The 18542-nt window shown below is 41.9% G+C and overlaps 1 protein-coding gene across 1 annotated transcript; it reads left to right on the top strand.

Annotated features, from left to right (window-relative positions):
• The first annotated feature begins 2359 nt into the window (after positions 1-2359).
• On the top strand, positions 2360-15254 carry LOC112264842 (splicing factor U2AF 65 kDa subunit). The gene is made up of 11 exons (XM_042294922.1): positions 2360-2515; positions 3156-3282; positions 3437-3475; positions 3714-3820; positions 8665-8701; positions 9004-9017; positions 11291-11415; positions 11668-11700; positions 13546-13632; positions 14094-14345; positions 14732-15254. The coding sequence occupies exons 1-11, from the start codon at positions 2467-2469 to the stop codon at positions 14864-14866; spliced, it is 1005 nt and encodes a 334-aa protein (XP_042150856.1). The 5' UTR covers positions 2360-2466; the 3' UTR covers positions 14867-15254.
• Positions 15255-18542: the final 3288 nt, after the last annotated feature.

Genomic DNA, 18542 nt, shown 5'->3' with positions numbered 1-18542 from the left:
ACATTGTTTAATGTCTTTTTTTTATTATTATTATCAAAAATAGTTATCTACCTGGGCACGTTGTGTAATCTTCCGGAATTCGATCCCACCTTTTCACTTTTTTGCGTTTTTCTCAACGGCCACTTTATCCCTCCCACAATTTCACCTGAGCCCCGCCCACAAACGGTATGCAAAAATTGTATAAGACATGGTTATCATTGGTAGGCTAATAAGGCTAGAAGATACAAATACAGTAGTTGATGTATGTGAAGACACGATGAAGTAGGCATAAAGTTAGTTTCCCTGTAATTCTTATACATTTTCATTAGCCATCAGGAAGTCCGAAGCGTTACAAGTCGTAGGCATGTGTCCTTGAGGAGAAAAGCTGACGAATGTACCTGATGGGGAGCGGATGGGTATTAACTTGCGTCTTTCTTTTTTTTCCCTGCAGAACGAGGTAACAACTAAGGCAAACGATTCGTTGACCTTTCATGCGAAAACATGTTTCTTCAGTTGGCTTCCTTTAGCTACATTTCAGCTTTGTGCGACCGATTTTGGAGCAGGTGAACTTACTAGATACAACTCATATGGCGAAATTTCATTTGAATATTAAAGTTAATTGTTTTACAGCTGGTGACATCACCGTGTCGAAGGACTAATGACTGTTTTAACACTTTCAGTACAATGTATGATCCATGATGGTGCTTATTATAATGCTACAATGTTGCCATGTGTAGCCTATCACAGATTTGCAAAACAACACTCGGCCCATGAAAGATGACTGATTCTCGGACAAGTACGAGGAATGCAACAGACACTAACTTGTCTTCCTCCTCCTGTCTAATTGTTATTTTACTAAGTTACTGCATTTACTATAGAAATGTATATAAGCATGGTTAGCCTACTCTATAGGCACTTATATTTAAAGACCCACTCCTCCCTTTCTAGTTGATCAAACGACCATTGACTGTGGTCCCTAAAGGTCTGTATAATGTTGTGGATGGATGTGAAGTCTCCTTCCCCTTTGAGGAGAACATACAGAATACTAGTGAGTTAAGCAACCCCTTATAAATATGTTCTCTTATCATGAAATGTCAGATAGTTCCGGGCTACTCGAACACAAGCAACATGATCTGCAGTTTATTGATTCATGTCACTAATTGGCTAGAAGTTCCACAGACCTGGAGGGTGAGGTAATTAAACTATCATCCCTCATGAATAGGGCTCTACATAATCACCTCTTGATACCTTCATCAACTCAATTAATAATGTAATTATGGTGTCATAGTTCAAGTGGTCAATAACTTTTCAGTGCACACCACCTGCTTCTGCCCATCACCTACAGGTTTAGAAACGAATGGGGGTTCCTTTCCTCCTATAAGTGTCGACATCAAGGTATAGGAATGTAGAGGAGAAGTTATTGACCTTCATGGGGATTCACTTACCAAAAGCTATAAGGCTTTGGTCACAGCCATTTGTCTCTAGCTTCAGAATGGTTCCCCCCCTACATTAGCTCTTGAAGTATCTTGTTCATTGTCCAAAGTGGAGATTGTGGTAGAATAATTTTCTAACAGTGGCTAATTGCAGGATTACTGCATTGGGGGCTCTGAGAGGAGTTATTTTTTTGTTTACAGAGAGATTTCTGCTCTCCCAACCTAATTTTTAGAAGAGAAGAGATGTGTAAGAAAGGTTTGTATTCTGTCACAGTATTAACTAAAAGCCACATTTTGTGATGTAGCCTATTACAGCAGTTACATAGAAAAATAGTGTTGGCTCCATCCTGAGTCATCCACTGGTTGGGCATGCTGTTTATGGTAATTGGATTATGTTTTGATAGCCATGAATCAAATACCATCTATCTTTCATTCAGTCAGATGGCGCAGCAGAATGATGATTTGAGGTGTTGCTGCATGATTCATGGATGGTAGAAGCACTGACATATTGCCGACACCGCATTCCTCCGTTTGAGAAGGAAATGTGAATAATTTAAGCACATATTGTTGTTTTGATGGTAGAGAAAGTTCATGGACAGGCACACCGTTCTGAGCCGTGGGTTTAAAGAAACTCCACCTGTACATGTTTTATTTGTTTTCATTGTTGAACCATTTGTTAATACCTGAATATTTTTTTATGTTTATTTTTTTCATTTTCAGTTTTGATAGGTCAGTTACTGATAGGTCAGTAACCCATCTGCTGTACAATAAAACAATATAATTTGTGCAAAATGTAGTTATGGGTTTTTGTAGTTGGTATCTGTCTTCCTAGATATTAAATTGATCAGAAATGTGTTTGTGTTTATTACTAACTGGCTGGCCTCTGAACAATTGTCCAGAATTCCTCTGCTCAACACACACACAAGATTAGCGTTATTCCATGCCGACAGAGGGCATCCTAATTCCTTGTGTCCAGTCCGGATTCAAACAGATGTTTATTTGTAGCCTTGGTAGCTAAACTAACAAGATCAAGTCATTAAATCGAGGTCCATAAATGTCGGATTTTGATGAATTCGAGAGACTGTTGACTGAAAATAAGAAAGGTGAGTGTTGTTGCACATTCATCCTACAGTAACGGTTAATTTGACCATCGACAGTAGCTCCAATAGATTATTTAAACTAGGTATCATACCGGTAGCTCCCTGTCACTGCATTGCTGCTAACTAGCTTGCACAAGGCCTATAAGGTGTTTACCAAAACAATATTATGACAAGAGACTCACATGCTTGCGTGCACCTCTGCTGGCAATGTATAACAAAAAGGGTACTGTTTAACAGCTAGCTATACCTGAATAGCTAGCTACATCTGCAGTATTGACTAGTGACATTTTTTAATTGCGACCCTGTCCATTACTTTTTGACTTGTGCTGCTATTAACTGCAGCACGCGGACTATCCGATCGTTTATCTAAAGGGTACTGTACATTTATGCAATGTAGAATGAGGGAGTAGTGTTACAGATATGCCCACATATCGTGCTTTCTCTGCATGTTGATGGAGTGAATTTTGAATTGCCTTTTAACTCCTCTAACGTTAGCTATAACAGGAGTAGCAGCGTATGACAGTTTTTTTCTTTCTCCGGTAGTATGCATAAGGCCTTTTCTCTCCTGCTGCGACTAAGGGATCCTGTGTCTTTGTCAGTGACTCAGCCCTACTCGCTTATACTTCCTCCCTCCCCCTTTTAGAGCGGGACAAGGAGAATCGGCGCACACTGTCCCGCAGTCGCAGCCGAGAGAGGAAGAAGAGGAGCTGGGAAAGGAGGAAGAGCAGGGCAAGCCGCAGCGACAGCAAGGACCATCAACACAGGCGCAGGTGGATACCGCTGTTCAAGTATTTGAGATGAGATCCATTCCCATTTTGTGCGAATAGTTGTCAGCTTTGTGGACCATTGGCTTGTTTCAACTATTTCTTTCCCCACCTTTATGCAATAGTAAACGGAATACCCATGTTTTAACTGTCATTTCAGCACACAGACTCAAAAACAATCCCCAGAGACTGTTGTGAGGTACAGCAATACAGCGGACAGGGACTTGCATGACACCTTCAAAGTATAACTGTTAATAATAAGTCAGCTGTCCATCTGTTGGTTAAGTACTGCACTTGGTGGTTGTGTGTACTAACGTTAGAATTGCTTCTTAATACAATTTCAAGGTAAGGGGTTGTCCTCTGTCCACACAGTCTCTGCATTGCAAGGCTATATGTCCATCTCTCCTGTCCTGTCCCCTACTGTTTCTCTCCTGCAGTCGCTCTCCAGCTCTGCACAGAGAGAAGAAGAAAGTGAGGAAGTATTGGGATGTTCCGGCACCAGGCTTCGAGCATATCACCCCCCTGCAGTACAAGGCTATGCAGGGTCAGTTTGGCAATACTTGTCAGCTCTCACTATAATAGTGTCACATCACAGTCCGTATTATGTCTGCTCAAAAGCAAAGGCTGTTGGATGTGATATTGTATGAAAGTATTTAACTCAGTCCCTCTCTCACTTCATACATATACAGTACAAGTCAAACATTTGGACACACCTACTCATTCAATGGTTTTTCTTTATTTTTTACTATTTTCTACATTGTAGAATAATAGCGAAGACATCAAAACTATGAAACAACACTAATGGAATCATGTAGTAACCAAAAAAGTGTTAAACAAATAAAAATATATTTTATATTCTTCAAAGTAGCCACCCTTTGCCTCATGCCAAACCAGATGGGACAGCGTATCGCTGCAGAATGCTGTGGTAGCCATGCTGGTTAAGTGTGCCTTGAATCCTAAATAAATCACCAACAGTGTCACCAGTAAAGCACCATCACACCTCCTCTTCACGGTGGGAACCACACATGTGGAGAACATCCGTTCACCTACTCTGCATCTCACAAAGACACAGTTCGTCACCAAATTTGAACTCATCAGACCAAAGGACAGATTTCCACCGGTCTAATGTCCATTGCTTGTGTTTCTTGGCCCAAACAGGTCTCTTCTTCTTCTTAGTGTCCTTTAGTAGTGGTTTCTTTGTAGCAATTTGACCACGAGACCTGATTCACAGTCTCTTCTGAACAGTTGATGTTGACATGTGTCTGTTACTTGGACTCTGTGAAGCATTTATTTGGGCTTCAATTTCTGATGCTGGTAACTCTAATAAGCTTCTCCTCTGTAGCAGAGGTATCTCTGGGTCTTCCTTTCCTGTGGCGTTCCTCATGAGAGCCAGTTTGATCATAGCGCTTGATGTTTTTTTGCGACTGCACTTGAAGAAACTTTCAAAGTTCTTGACACAACACAACTGATTGGCTCAAACGCATTAAGAAGGAAAGAAATGCCCCAAAATAACTTTGATCAAGGCACACCTGTTAATTGAAATGCATTCCAGGTGACTACCTCATGAAGCTGGTTGAGAGAAAGCTAAGAGTGGGCAAAGCTGTCATCAATGTTAAGGGTGGCTACTTTGAAGAATCTCAAATATAAATATATTTTGATGTGTTTAACCCTTTTTTGGTTACTACATGATTCCGTATGTGTTATGTCATAGTTTTGATGTCTTCACAATTATTCTGTAGATGTGTAGTAGAAAATAGAAATGTAGAAAATAGTAAAAATAAAGAAAAACTCTTCAATGAGTAAGTGTGTCCAAACTTTTGACTGGTGCTGTACATAAATATATAGTCATACATAGTCATACAAAACATTAAGAACAGCTTCCTAATGTTGAGTTGCACCCCCCATGCCCTCAGAACAGCCTAAATTTGCCAGGGCATGGACTCTACAAGGTGTCGAAAGCATTCCACAGGGATAATGACCCATGTTGACTCCAATGCTTCCCACAGTCAGGGGCGCAACTTTCACTGGGGTCAGGGACATGAACCGCCGCCCCCCCCCCACACATTCTGAAATAACAGTTTTATAATTGCACTGTGATACAAAATGTGGCTCCGGTGTGCTTTAGGACCATGTGGACGCCTCAGGGCGGTCGGATAGGCTGTTTTCCGGTTTCAGCCAGCTGGATTTAGGATCGCACGGACACCACAGAATGTGCGGACAGACTGTGTGAAGGCAAAGCTTCTGAAAGGCTGGCGTATAGGACCAGCAAGGGAGAGATGATTAGAGGCAGCTTTTGCGCTTTTTCTCAGAGTTGTAAAAGCAAGCAGAACATAAACTGGTTACTCTAGCTAATCTAGCTGGCAAGGTAACTGCTGTTTGACAGAATTAGTTAGTAGTGTAACTGACATGTTACGTTAACCAATGTTTCATCCCCTCTCGACTGAAATAAATGAACTTCTAGCAGCGAGTTCATTGTAAAATTGATTAAACGAAACTAGATCATCAAATTTTAAAATGTTCAGGAGAGAATTCCAGGACCACGGAGCTCAGTAACTGAAACAATTTCTACCATGACCTGTTCTAATTTTTGGTGCTGTTAGAAGAAAATGAAAATGGGACCGTAATTGATATTAATTCATATTTATTTACCGACCTGACTAAAAAAGAAGAGAGAAAATGGCATTTTACCCAATATGGCCTTATAAATCTGTGTATACCAGTGTTTAAGCCTATGCAAGGTCAATGACGGCCAGCCAACGTTGTTGTAGAGATCACAATGATGTGGTAGATGTTTTATTTACACAAAATAATATATATCACATTTACATAAGTATTCAGACCCTTTACACAGTACTTTGTTGAAGCACCTTTGTCAGCGATTACAGCCTTGAGTCTTCTTGGGTATGATGCTACAAGCTTGGCACACCTGTATTTGGGGAGTTTCTCCCATTCTTCTCCTTAGATATTCTCAAGCTCTGTCAGGTTGGATGGGGAGTGTTGCTGCACAGCTATTTTCAGGCCTCTCCAGAGATGTTCGATCGGGTTCAAGTCCGGGCTCTGGCTGGGCCACTCAAGGACATTAAGAGACTTGTCCTGAAACCATACCTGTGTTGTCTTAGCTGTGTGCTTAGGGTCTATGTCATGTTGGAAAGTGAACCTTCGCCCTAATCTGAGGTCTTGAGTGCTATGGAGCAGGTTTTCATCAAGCATCTCTCTGTACTTTGCTCCGTTCATAGTGTTCTCGGCCCTGACTAGCCTCCCAGTCCCTGCCACTGAAAAACCTCCCCGAGCATGATGCTGCCACCACCATGCTTCACCGTAGGGATGGTATTGGACAGGCGATAAGCGGTGCCTGGTCTCCTCAAGACGTGACGCTTGGCATTCAGGTAAATGAGTTCACTCTTAGTTTCATCAGACCAGACAATCTTGTTTCTCATGGTCTGAGAGTCCTTTAGGTGCCTTTTGGCAAATTCCAAACAGGCTGTCATGTGCCTTTTACCCAGGAGTGGCTTCCATCTGGCTACTCTACCATAAAAGCCTAATTGGTGGAGTGCTGCAGAGATGGTTGTCCTTCTGGAAGGTCCTCCCATCTCCACAGAGGATCTCTGGAGCTCTGTCAGAGCGACCATCGGGTTCCTGGTCACCTACCTGACCAAGGCCCTTCTCCGCCGATTGCTCAGTTTGGATGGGCGGCCAGCTCTAGGAAGAGTCTTGGTGGTTCCAAACTTCTTCCATTTAAGAATGATGGAGGCCACTGTGTTCTTGGGGACCTTCAATGCTGCTGAAATGTTTTGGTACCCTTCCCCAGATCTGTGCCTCGACACAATCCTGTCTTGGAGCTCTACGGACAATTCCTTCGACCTCATAGCTTGTTTTTTTCTCTGACATGCACTGTCAACTGTGGGACCTTATATAGACAGGTGTGTGCCTTTCCATATCATGTCCAATCAATATAATTTACCACAGGTGGACTCCAATTAAGTTGTAAAACATCTCAAGGATGATCAATGGAAACAGGATGCACCTGAGCTCAAATTCGAGACTCATAGCAAAGGGTCTGAATACTTATGTAAATAGGGTGTATATATATATATATATATATATATATTAATACATTTGCAGAAATAGCTAAAAACCTGTTTTCACTTTGTCATTATGGGGTATTGTGTGTAGATTAATTAGGAAAACAAAATATTTGATACATTTTAGAACTAGGCTGTAACATAACAAAATGTGGAAAAGGTCAAGGGGTTTGAATAATACTTTCCGAATGCACTGTATATAAAAAAGTATGTTGACACCCCTTCAAATTAGTAGATTCGGCTATTTCAGCCACATCCTTTGATGACAGGTGTATAAAATCGAGCACATGGCCATGCAATCTCCATAGACAAACACTGACTGTAGAATGGCCTTATTGAAGAGCTCAGTGCACTAGCTGCCTCGGTCAACTAACGTCTAGGAGCAACAACAGCTCATTGACGAAGTGGTAGGCCACACAAGCTCATAGAACGGGACCTCCGAGAGTGCTGAAAAGCATAATAATCATCTGTCCTGGGTTGCATCACTCATTACCGAATTCCAAACTGCCTCTGCAGCACAATAACTGTTCCTTCACGAAATGGCTGAGGATCCGCTAAGATCACCATGTGGCAGAGCCCTGACCTCGACCCCATTGAACACCTTTGGGATGAATTGGACTGCGAGCCTGGCCTGATAGCACAACATCAGTGATCGACCTCACTAATGCTGTTGTGGCTGAATGGAAGCAAGTCCCCGCAGCAATGTTCCAACACCTAGTGGAAAGCCTACCCAGAAGAGTGGAGGCTGTTATAGCAGCAAAGGGCAGACCAACTCCATATTAATGCCCATGATTTTGGAATGAGATATTCGATGAGCAGGTGTCCACATGCTTTTGGTCATTTAGTGTACCTACCATAGCCAGTTCAGCTCTAGCTAGCCTCTAGCTATCTGCCAGGGAGCAGTATCTAACAGCTTTTGTGTGTATGGAAATGTTTTGTGGCCTTTGTTTTGTCCCATTTTAACAGAAGTCAATTTTAACCATTGTATCATTAGCTAGAGCTAGCCAAAAGTTGGGTAACGTTAGCTAACTAGCTCACTAACCTTTGCTATTATTTTTGCCTCAATCACACTAGACCTGAATCAAATGATTAAACCAGCAGCCAAACGATTGAAGGCCAATATATTCTGACATTTCTTCAGTGTAATGTGAGTTTTTATTAGTCAGTAAAGCAATGTAACGTTATTCAACTGTTAGTTTCTCTAGTTAATTCCCTACTTTTCACGGTGACACATTATAAACAGCTCTACAGGCTACACTGCCATGGTGTACAGTCCGTACACAACACTATGCTCATCATATCCCAGCAGGGTCAGGCAGCCAGGGAAGACCAGTCTACGGAGCGTAGGTGAATTTTGCAATCAGTGAATGGATACAATGAATGGTGAGTGAATGGATACAAATTCCATCTTGAGTTGATGGGTAGGCTACAATCTGGGAATCGTGGTCATTTCAATTATTGAACCATTGATTCTATTCTTGGATAATATAATGTATAAATGTACACCAAGGTAATTCTTTGTCATGCTTCATCTGAGCAGGATCAGATGGTGACAGGGGTCATGGTCAGGCAGCCAGGGAAGACCAGTCTGTGACAGTGCTGAGGAGAAGTTTTGCAGATGCAACACTTTATTCTCTCTGTGCAGCAAACACTGGACAAGTAAGAAGCTTCAAAGATTTAAACTATTTTAAGGCAGTCTGACAAACATTTCCAAACGGTATCAATGGTTTTTCCCGATGATCCAAAACAACAGGTCAAACAAAAAATGCGAGGAAGACCTGGGAGACACTATTGATGATGATGAATGGATACAGATGTGTTAGAATGCCCAGTCATGTTCATATAATCTCAGACATAAATTATTGCCGTTTATGATCATCCATATAACATATTATTTGCCAGTTAAATGGAATATCATGCACTCAGAAATGTTGTTCTTCTGCTGGACGTGTAAATCACAAACGGGGGCATATTTGCATAATTCATGGTCTTGTGAAGGCTGGCTGAATTCTGTCAAAGAGTATGTTCTTTTATCTCCGCATGTCTACCGATTCTTTCTGTATTTGTTTGCTTATAAATGTTGATACTGGAGACTGTTATCAGATGAAACTGTAACCTACCATTTATAAAGGCTAAGACATGCATTGCCATTAATTGGAAGGTTGGTTATCCTTCGATAATGTCACATTGGAAGTTCTGCATCACTAGATGTGATTTATTTCAAGATTAAGGGTATACTGTGCAACTTTCATAAGGTCTGGATTCCTTATGGAATACTGTACTACAAAAGGAGTCTATTGAAAACCTATTTCGGCAATCCCTAGCTGCTGGTCTGCTCAGTCCTGGCCCTGCCGTACTGTTGGTTGTCACTCTGGCCTTGGCCTAACACACCAGAAACCAGTAATGAATGTTTCACTAAGATTCTAAAGCTGAGTTGGGTGTGTTGGGTTGAGGTGCTGCAGGGCCGTGGACACATAGGGGCAGGACGAGGTGACCCAGCTATATTGTGTAAAAATAGCTCCGCAGTACTATTAGGCCTATGATATGAATGATATGGAGGATGTACTGTTTCTGTGTGAATGTGTAGGAGGTGTATGTGTGTTTTTATTAAATGTTTGATTTCCAAACCTTTCCCTTGAGACATAAAAGATGGGAAGGAGGTTGTGTTGGGGAGAGAGTTGAGTTATTGATTAGACTGGTGAGGGGTGGGGGTGCAGGGGACCGGGCTGGCTGGGTGGTCCGGCTGAAATTTGATATAGAGGATATTTTAATAAAAAGTATTTTGTACTTTATTTGTAAGAATTTGTTAGGCTATTGGTCAAAGATGCAACACAATATTGATTATTGAATTATCATTGACCTATATTGAACAAAAATATAAATGCAACATGTGAAGTGTTGGTCCCATGAAATAAAAGATTCCAGAAATGTTCCATACTGTCACGACTTCCGCCGAAGTTGGTGCCTCTCCTTGATCGGGCGGCGTTCGGCGGTCGTCGTCACCGGCTTTCTAGCTGCCAACGATCCACGTTTCTATTTCCATTTGTTATGTCTTGATTGTACAGACCTGGTTCCCATTACGTTATTATTATTTCCCTATTTAACCCTCTGGTTCTCATTATGTTTCGTGCGTGATTGTTCCTGGTCTTGTGTTAGTCTTTTGTGTTAGGGTTTGTTATTCCCTGCGTGGATTTATTTTGGCTGATTTATTTTTTTGAGTAAAGTCCGTTCTTTTACTCAGTTCTGTGTCCTGCGCCTGACTCCGTCCTCACCTCTGCACAACTGACACTTGACACATACGCACCAAAAGCGTATTGCTCTTAAATGATGTGCACAAATTTGTTTCCATCCCTGTTAGTGAGCATTTAAACTTTTCCAAGATAATCCATCCACCTGACAGGTGTGACATATCAAGAAGTTGATTAAACAGCATGATCATTACACAGTTGCACCTTGTACTGGGGCCAATAAAAAGACACTCTATAATGTGCAGTTTTGTCACAAGTTGTGCCCTTGCCCGCAGTTGTGTCAAGTTGGCTGGATGTCCTTTGGATGGTGGACCATTCTTGATACACATGGGAACCTGTTGAGCGTGAAAACCCACCAGCTTTGCAGCTCTTGACACAAACCGGTGTGCCTGGCACCTACTACCATACCTCGTTCAAAGGCACTTAAATCTTTTGTCTTGCCCATTCACCCTCTAAATGGCACACATATACAATCCATGCCTCAAGGCTTAAAAATCATTCTTTAACCTGTCTCTTCCCCTTCATTAACACTGATTGAAATGGATTTAACAAGTGACTTCCATAAGGGATCATAGCTTTCACCCTGGATTCACCTGATCAGTCTACGGTATGGAAAGAGCAGGTGTTCAGTATTTCTTCTCCATTGGGAGTCATATCTAACTTGAGTCCATGTTCCTTTCTCAGCTGCTGGCCAGGTCCCAGCCACGGCCCTACTGCCCACCATGGTAACTCCAGAGGGGCTGGCCTCCACCCACACTTCTGTACCTGTGGTGGGCAGCCAAATGACCCTGCAGGCCAGGAGGCTCTACGTAGGCCTTCTGTGAATATGTGGACATCAATTTGAATGACCAAGTCAGTGTCAGATATTGTACCTGTATTGCTGTACGCAATCTTGTTATAGACTTGAGGTTAACATAAGGTCATAGACTCTTGGGCTGCATGTCAATAGTCCAAAGTGGCTACCCTGTGTTTCTTCTTTCGTCTGCACTGATCTGATCTACCTGGCCAAGTGAAAGCAAATCTCACAATAGTCTTCTGCCATATTTCTTTCTCCTATGCAGCCTTTGCAGATCAGTGCTGTTGTAGGAAAGGAGGTGAGAATAGGAAACACATTTTGAGTGGAAAGATGGCAGCAAATCCCAAACTCCTTCTATAATTAAAATGTCTATATTGCCAAGAATGAACTTTTATACTTCCATGATCCCTCTTTCACCACTAGCAGGATACTGGGATAGGCTACATTCTTTACTTGCTAAATTCATTTGTAAGAGTAAAGGCTAGTCAGTTGTACACCTGAATGCATTCAACTGAAATGTGTCTTCCGCATTTAACCCCTCTGAATACCCTCGTATTATGTTTTCTACACTTCAGCGTGAAAAATGTGCAGGTTGCCAAAATCTCCCAAATGTCTAATCATATTTTTTGGCTTTGATTTTACACCCTCTGTACTCATGGTTAAATCCTGCTACAGCTGTATCTTGGCGCCCCCTGGAGGAAAAACGAGTTGCCCCTCACAGACTCCAAGACATAATCAATTCTGATATCCCGCTCAAACATTGCAAACTCAAATTTGGCCCTATCATCTCACAACTTATTTCAGTCTGGCGCCTGGTTGGTAAACATACCAAAACCAACCTCACAATCCTCACCTTCCTTTATTAAACATACCAAAACCAACCTCACAATCCTCACCTTCCTTTATTAAACATACCAAAACCAACCTCACAATCCTCACCTTCCTTTATTAAACATACCAAAACCAACCTCACAATCCTCACCTTCCTTTATTAAACATACCAAAACCAACCTCACAATCCTCACCTTCCTTTATTAAACATACCAAAACCAACCTCACAATCCTCACCTTCCTTTATTAAACATACCAAAACCAACCTCACAATCCTCACCATCCTTTATTTGACAACCATGCTCTCCACCTGGGTGGTCGTCTTTTCATCTATGGTCTGAAAGAGGGATTCCTACTATCTCAAATATCACTGAAGGCTACTATCTGTGTGCATTTCAAGACCTCCAGAAGCAATTTAACTTACCTGATACTCCCTTTTTCATTTACTTGCAACACCGTTCTGCTTTGCGTGCATATGTTCCCTTGGGAGGCAAGAATGGTCTGTCCACCTTATTCACAAATTATTTATTCATATTTGTACACAGGGACTGGTCTCTAAATGACATTCTCTGCTACTTAAAATGACTCACAAACCAATACCTTCCCTAGCATCATGGAAGAAAGACCTTTCCGTATGTAGTACTGTGACTAATTGGACTAGAGTTTGGTTCAACATATAAATTTCATCAAGAAACCCCAACCATCAAATTATACATTACAATTTTGCCCATAGAACTTACTGTACACCATGCAAACTATTTCAGATGAAAGCTAGACAAACCCCAAATTGCTCTTTGTGCCCTATGGGGGCTCCTGGCAAATTTTCATATGGTTTGGGAGTGCCCAGGGGATTTACATTTCTGGAGTTGTGTTTCATCCTGTCTTTCTGACATAATGACTAGAAATGTACCATGTTCACTATTTTATTGATAAATGATGACACTAGACCTATCTGTCAAACAGCAATGTATTTGGCTGGCTGGATTAACAGCAGGCCAAAACATTTGCCTCATGTTGGCAGCCTCCTCATTCTTTAAACAGACAGCAGTGGCTGCTATCATTCATGGCTATTATTGACATGGAAATACTTGTAGGACTGTAGGCATGCATGGGGCGAGTGAAAGAAACATATTTGCCCTTTCATCAACGTATGACTCTGTAAAAAGACTGCTATCTAACTTTGGGTTCGGGAAGTCCTGTGGGGGAGGGGGGACTGTTTGTCTTGTCACTTGTTTTTCTGTCCATGTGTACCTTCTTACAAAAAAAACAAAAAAACATTTGATCACTGTTCTAACTCTGTTTGCCGTCTCAGGCCATTGCAGGGTTGAATGGGATGCAGCTGGGGGACAAGAAGCTCCTGGTCCAGAGAGCCAGTGTCGGGGCCAAGAACGTAGCTCTGGTGAGTACCAGAGATGATAGACTACAGAGAGAGGCACACTTTACAAATGGATGCTGTTCAATATAAAGACAGAGATGAGGGAAAAAAGGAGTGATATAAAGTTAGGACCTAACTATCCCCTCTGTTTCAGATGTTCTCTTCTGTTTTGTGCCTTACTGAACACAAGCCTTCTTCGATCCACCTCCACTGACCTAAAACATCAAGCTCAGTTTCATAACTTAATCAGGACAATCCAGAGCTGATTAAGGAATTAACTAACCTTATGCACCACTGCAAAGTAGACAGTATTATTCCAAAAACAAGTTGGCATATGAATAATAACGTATCATATTTTTTTATTTTGTTTTTTTCTTTAAATTTACTTCGTTTTTACACCATAAACATACTAAAACGTTTTCTAAAAGTATCTCATGTTCTTTCAACCTTCCCAATAACCAAAACCTCTCCCCTCCCCTCACCAGACAGGTATGAACCAGACCCCGGTGATCCTCCAAGTGCCAGGCCTGATGTCCACCTCCATGGCCTTGCTGGGTGGCCTGCCCACTGAGGTGCTCTGCCTGATGAACATGGTGGTTTTGGAGGAGCTGCTGGATGACGAGGAGTACGAGGAGATCGCGGAGGACGTCCGCGGTGAGTGCAGCAAGTACGGCCAGGTGAAGAGCATCGAGATCCCCCGACCTGTGGATGGCCTGGAGGTCCCAGGCACTGGGAAGGTGAGGACGGGGAGGGGAATAGGGGTACCTGGGTATTAGGATGGGATAGGATAGGGCATGGGGTGTTTGTTGCAGTGTTTTGAGGAGAGTTTGGGTTGTTGTTTCAAAGTGAATTCGTTCAGTTCAGGTGAAATTATTGAATCTCCTTGGGGAAATGTGTCTTTCGCCTCCCATCAAACAAGCATAGCAATTCATAACTTATCACTCTTGCCTAGGTTTTTTGGTAATAGTTTCCAATGCAATAATAAATAAATCCCTTTGTGTGTGTAAACATAAATCATAGTTTTTTGCTGTAGAATTACATTTAACATGGTTGTCTGGTTCCATACAGAATGGCCATACACCCACTTTCCTATCCTTTCTTTCCCTCTCTCTCCCTCCTTCAGATCTTTGTGGAGTTCATGACCCTGTTTGACTCCCAGAAGGCCATGCAGGCGCTGACAGGCAGGAAGTTTGCCAACAGGATGGTGGTGACCAAGTACTGTGACCCAGACGCCTACCACCGCCGAGACTTCTGGTAGACCTGAGAACCAGAGAGAGGGAGAGAAGCAGAGTTTCATGTTATTTATGTAATGATATGAATATTTATGAGCATCACAACAACTCAACTTTTTGCACTTTTTTAAAGAGGAGGCGTAGAAAGTTCATTTAAGGCCACTTATCACTGTGAAATCAGCAGAAAAAGTATTACTTTTGTCCTCGTCGCTTATAATTATTATATTAATTATTATTATATTATATTTCATTCAATGAATCAAGTTCAATCATGATTTTAACCATTTATTTTGTCCATGCCTGAACCTCAGGTACCAGTTGTTTATTGTTACACCAAATGACCAACAGTATGTGAACACCTGCTCATTGAACATCTCATTCCAAAATCATGGGCATTAATATGGAGTTGTTCCCCCCTTTGCTACAATAACAACCACCACTATTATGGGAAGGCTTTCCACTATTTGTTGGAACATTGCTGCGGGGACTTGTCCAAGAGCATTAGTGAGGTCAAGGCACTGATGTTGGGCGATTAGGCCTGGCTCGCACTTGGCGTTTCAATTAATCTCAAAGGTGTTTAATGAGGTTGATGTCAGGGCTCTGTGTAGGCCAGTCAAGTTCTTCCACACCAATCTCGACAAACCATTTCTGTATGGACCTTGCTTTGTGCATAGGGGCATTGTCATGCTGAAACAGAAAAAGGCCTTCCCAAACTGTTGCCACAAAGTTGGAATCGTTTTGCATGTCATTGTATGCTGTAGCGTTAAGATTTACCTTCACTGGAACTAAGGGGCCTAGCCCGAACCATGAAAAACAGCCCCAGATCATTATTCCTCCTCCACCTAACTTTGCAGTTTGCATTATGCATTGGGGCAGGTAGCGTTCTCCTGGCATCCGCCAAACCCAGATTCATCCGTCAGACTGCTAGATGGTGGAGCGTGATTCATTACTCCAGAGAACGCCTTTCCACTTCTCCGGAGTCCAATGGTGGCAAGCTTTACACCACTCCAGCCGACGCTTGGCATTGTGCATGGTGATCTTAGGCTTGTGTGTGACTGCTCAGCCATGGAAACCCATTTCATGAAGCTCCCGACAAACAGTTCTTGTTCTGACGTTGCTTCCAGAGGCAGTTTGGAACTCGGATTTGAGTGTTGCGACCGAGGACAGACGATCTTTACGCACTACGCGATTCAGCACTCGGCGGTACCATTCTGTCAGCTTGTGTGGCCTACCACTTCGCGGGTGAGCAGTTGTTGCTCCTAGACGTTTCCACTTCACAATAACAGTACTTACAGTTGACCAGGGCAGCTCTAGCAGGGCAGAAATTTGATTAACTGACTTGTTGGAAAGGTGGCATCCTATGACGGTGCCCCATTGAAAGTCACTGAGCTCTTCAGTAAGGCCATTCTTCTGCCAATGTTTGTCTATGGAGATTGCATGGCTGTGTGCTTGATTGTATACACTTGTCAGCAACTGGTGTGGCTTAAATAGCCAAATCCACTAATTTGAAGGGGTGTCCACATACCGTATATATATATATATATATATATATACACATATACACACACAATTTTCAGAACATCAACTTATTGTGAGTTCTGACTCATGTCTGAGGGGACACGCAAATACTGTAAGTGTGTGTGTCTACATTTAACTTATCATCACCACCCTCTTTTGATAACAAAAGGTCTGAAAATTATGTAATGTTTTGACTTTGTGGCTCTGGCACCAATTCTCAGTGGGCAACCCCCATTCCACAAGAAACAATATAGTATATTAACAGGAAGTACCTGATGAACCAGTCCAGATTCTATAATAGAAGGCTCTCACCCAATCAGAGGTACTGTGACTGCCTCTGAAATTGATACAGCTGGGTCGTGTTCATTAGGGCATACCGTAGCAAAACGTTTTGCAACAGAAAACAAATGTGTATTTCTTATTGGAAAAGTTCAGATCTCTCTGTTTTCTTCAGTTTGGTGCCTAATGAACACGACCCTGAACTCTCCCCGCCCACACCTTTCCTCTCTCTCTCTCCTTAGACAATCTGCTATACAGCTGAAAGACTTCAGAGTTATCACTGCCCTGCCTCAACCCCTGGTTGGTTTTGTAAAACATTATTGACATTGACTTACACTCACTAGGCAATATTATTTATTATTTCACTGTAAAATCATATCTGCTGTATTTTTGTATTATGCTTTTATATGTTTCAATTGTAAGTTCCTATTTAACCCCAGTAGAGCTCTCATGGCTTTGCCTCAAAGTGAGATCTCTTTAGGACCCAAAGAGGCATGTGGATCTGCACGTGTGAGGCTTTCTGATGGGTGACATGAATTCAGGTTTATGACAGGCGAGACAATATCAAAGTGAAGATAATGTAGATAATTTGTAGGTGTGGGTAGGCTCTATGATACAATATGAACCAATTACATACCCCCTTCTTCCACTTCCACTCCTCTTTCCTATTTAATCGTTTTCATTGTCTATACTACAAGCACCACACTTGGAGGAACCTGTCTGACATTATTTTTCGTTCTATTCCCATCCCCAAGACCTTCCGTTGCTTCGAATTACATAATGGATATTTCTTTTGACAGGTTTTGCGCTCCAAATGCTGGTAGTCTCCTGAGGATCTTTCGATGATTTGCATTACTGAACCATTTCCACATCTAAGACTGTTTGTTGTTTTCCTACAACAGGTTGAAAGATTATGTAAGGAAATGTATTTGTCTCTGTCCTTATACTGTCAACAGGTTAGCATGTGGGAATTTTTGCACTCTGTCACTTCCCTCAACATTGTACGGTTGTCTTTTTTTATTTACAGAAGGTCAGAGTGATCACATTAAAACAGATTTAATGTACTCTGATGCCTGTCTGATCTGTTTAATGTTTACAGGATATTGAATCAGAATTTTAGTGTGCGTGTGGCTCGTCCCTGGTATTTTATGGAGCCAACTATTCGGGTTCTGCTCCAAGGAGGAATATTCTTTATGGTGAATGGAAAATGGGATCAAAAGGTGTGATAGAACAGTGTCCAAAGACTCCATATAAAACCAATGTGTATCAATGAGGCTCCAGAGTTGCGCAGTGGTCTAAGGCACTGCATCTCAGTGCAAGAGGCGTAACTACAGTCCCTGGTTCAAATCCAGGCTGTATCACATCCGGTTCAAATCCAGGCTGTATCACATCTGGCCATGATTGGGAGTCACATAGGGTGGAGCACAATTAGCCTAGCGTTGGCCGGGGGTAGGCCGTCATTGCAAATAAGAATTTGTTCTTAAGTGACTTGCCTAGTTAAATAAAGGTAAACAAATATATATATAAATAAAATCTAGAGTTGTGTTTAACTCCAAGCTAAAGTTACTGCTGAATTGCTGTCAAGTGTTCCCAAATGGGCAAAGGCTTGAATTAATCTGTCTTTAATTTCCCCATGCCTTCCAGTGGGGTTGGGAAAAAAGACAATGCCAGCCCAGAGTTCTATTCAGTGAGTTTTGAAAACTATAGATTGTAATATTGCTTTAGACTGATGGCAACATCTTTTATTTCAGTCATGTAGGCCATTTGATTAATGAAAGACAGCATTCATATTGCACTGTAATTAATCATCTACATGGCAGTCTACACTTGGACTATTACAGTTCATATTATCAATAGATTTTCTGTCGACTCAGTTTATCAGTGTTACTCGTTAGGGACATGGAT

The sequence above is a fragment of the Oncorhynchus tshawytscha genome, linkage group LG13, assembly GCF_018296145.1.
Source record: "Oncorhynchus tshawytscha isolate Ot180627B linkage group LG13, Otsh_v2.0, whole genome shotgun sequence".
NCBI classification, from domain to species: Eukaryota; Metazoa; Chordata; class Actinopteri; order Salmoniformes; family Salmonidae; genus Oncorhynchus; species Oncorhynchus tshawytscha.
Note: the sequence above shows the minus strand (reverse complement) of the source record. Positions and strands in the feature narration are given on the sequence as shown.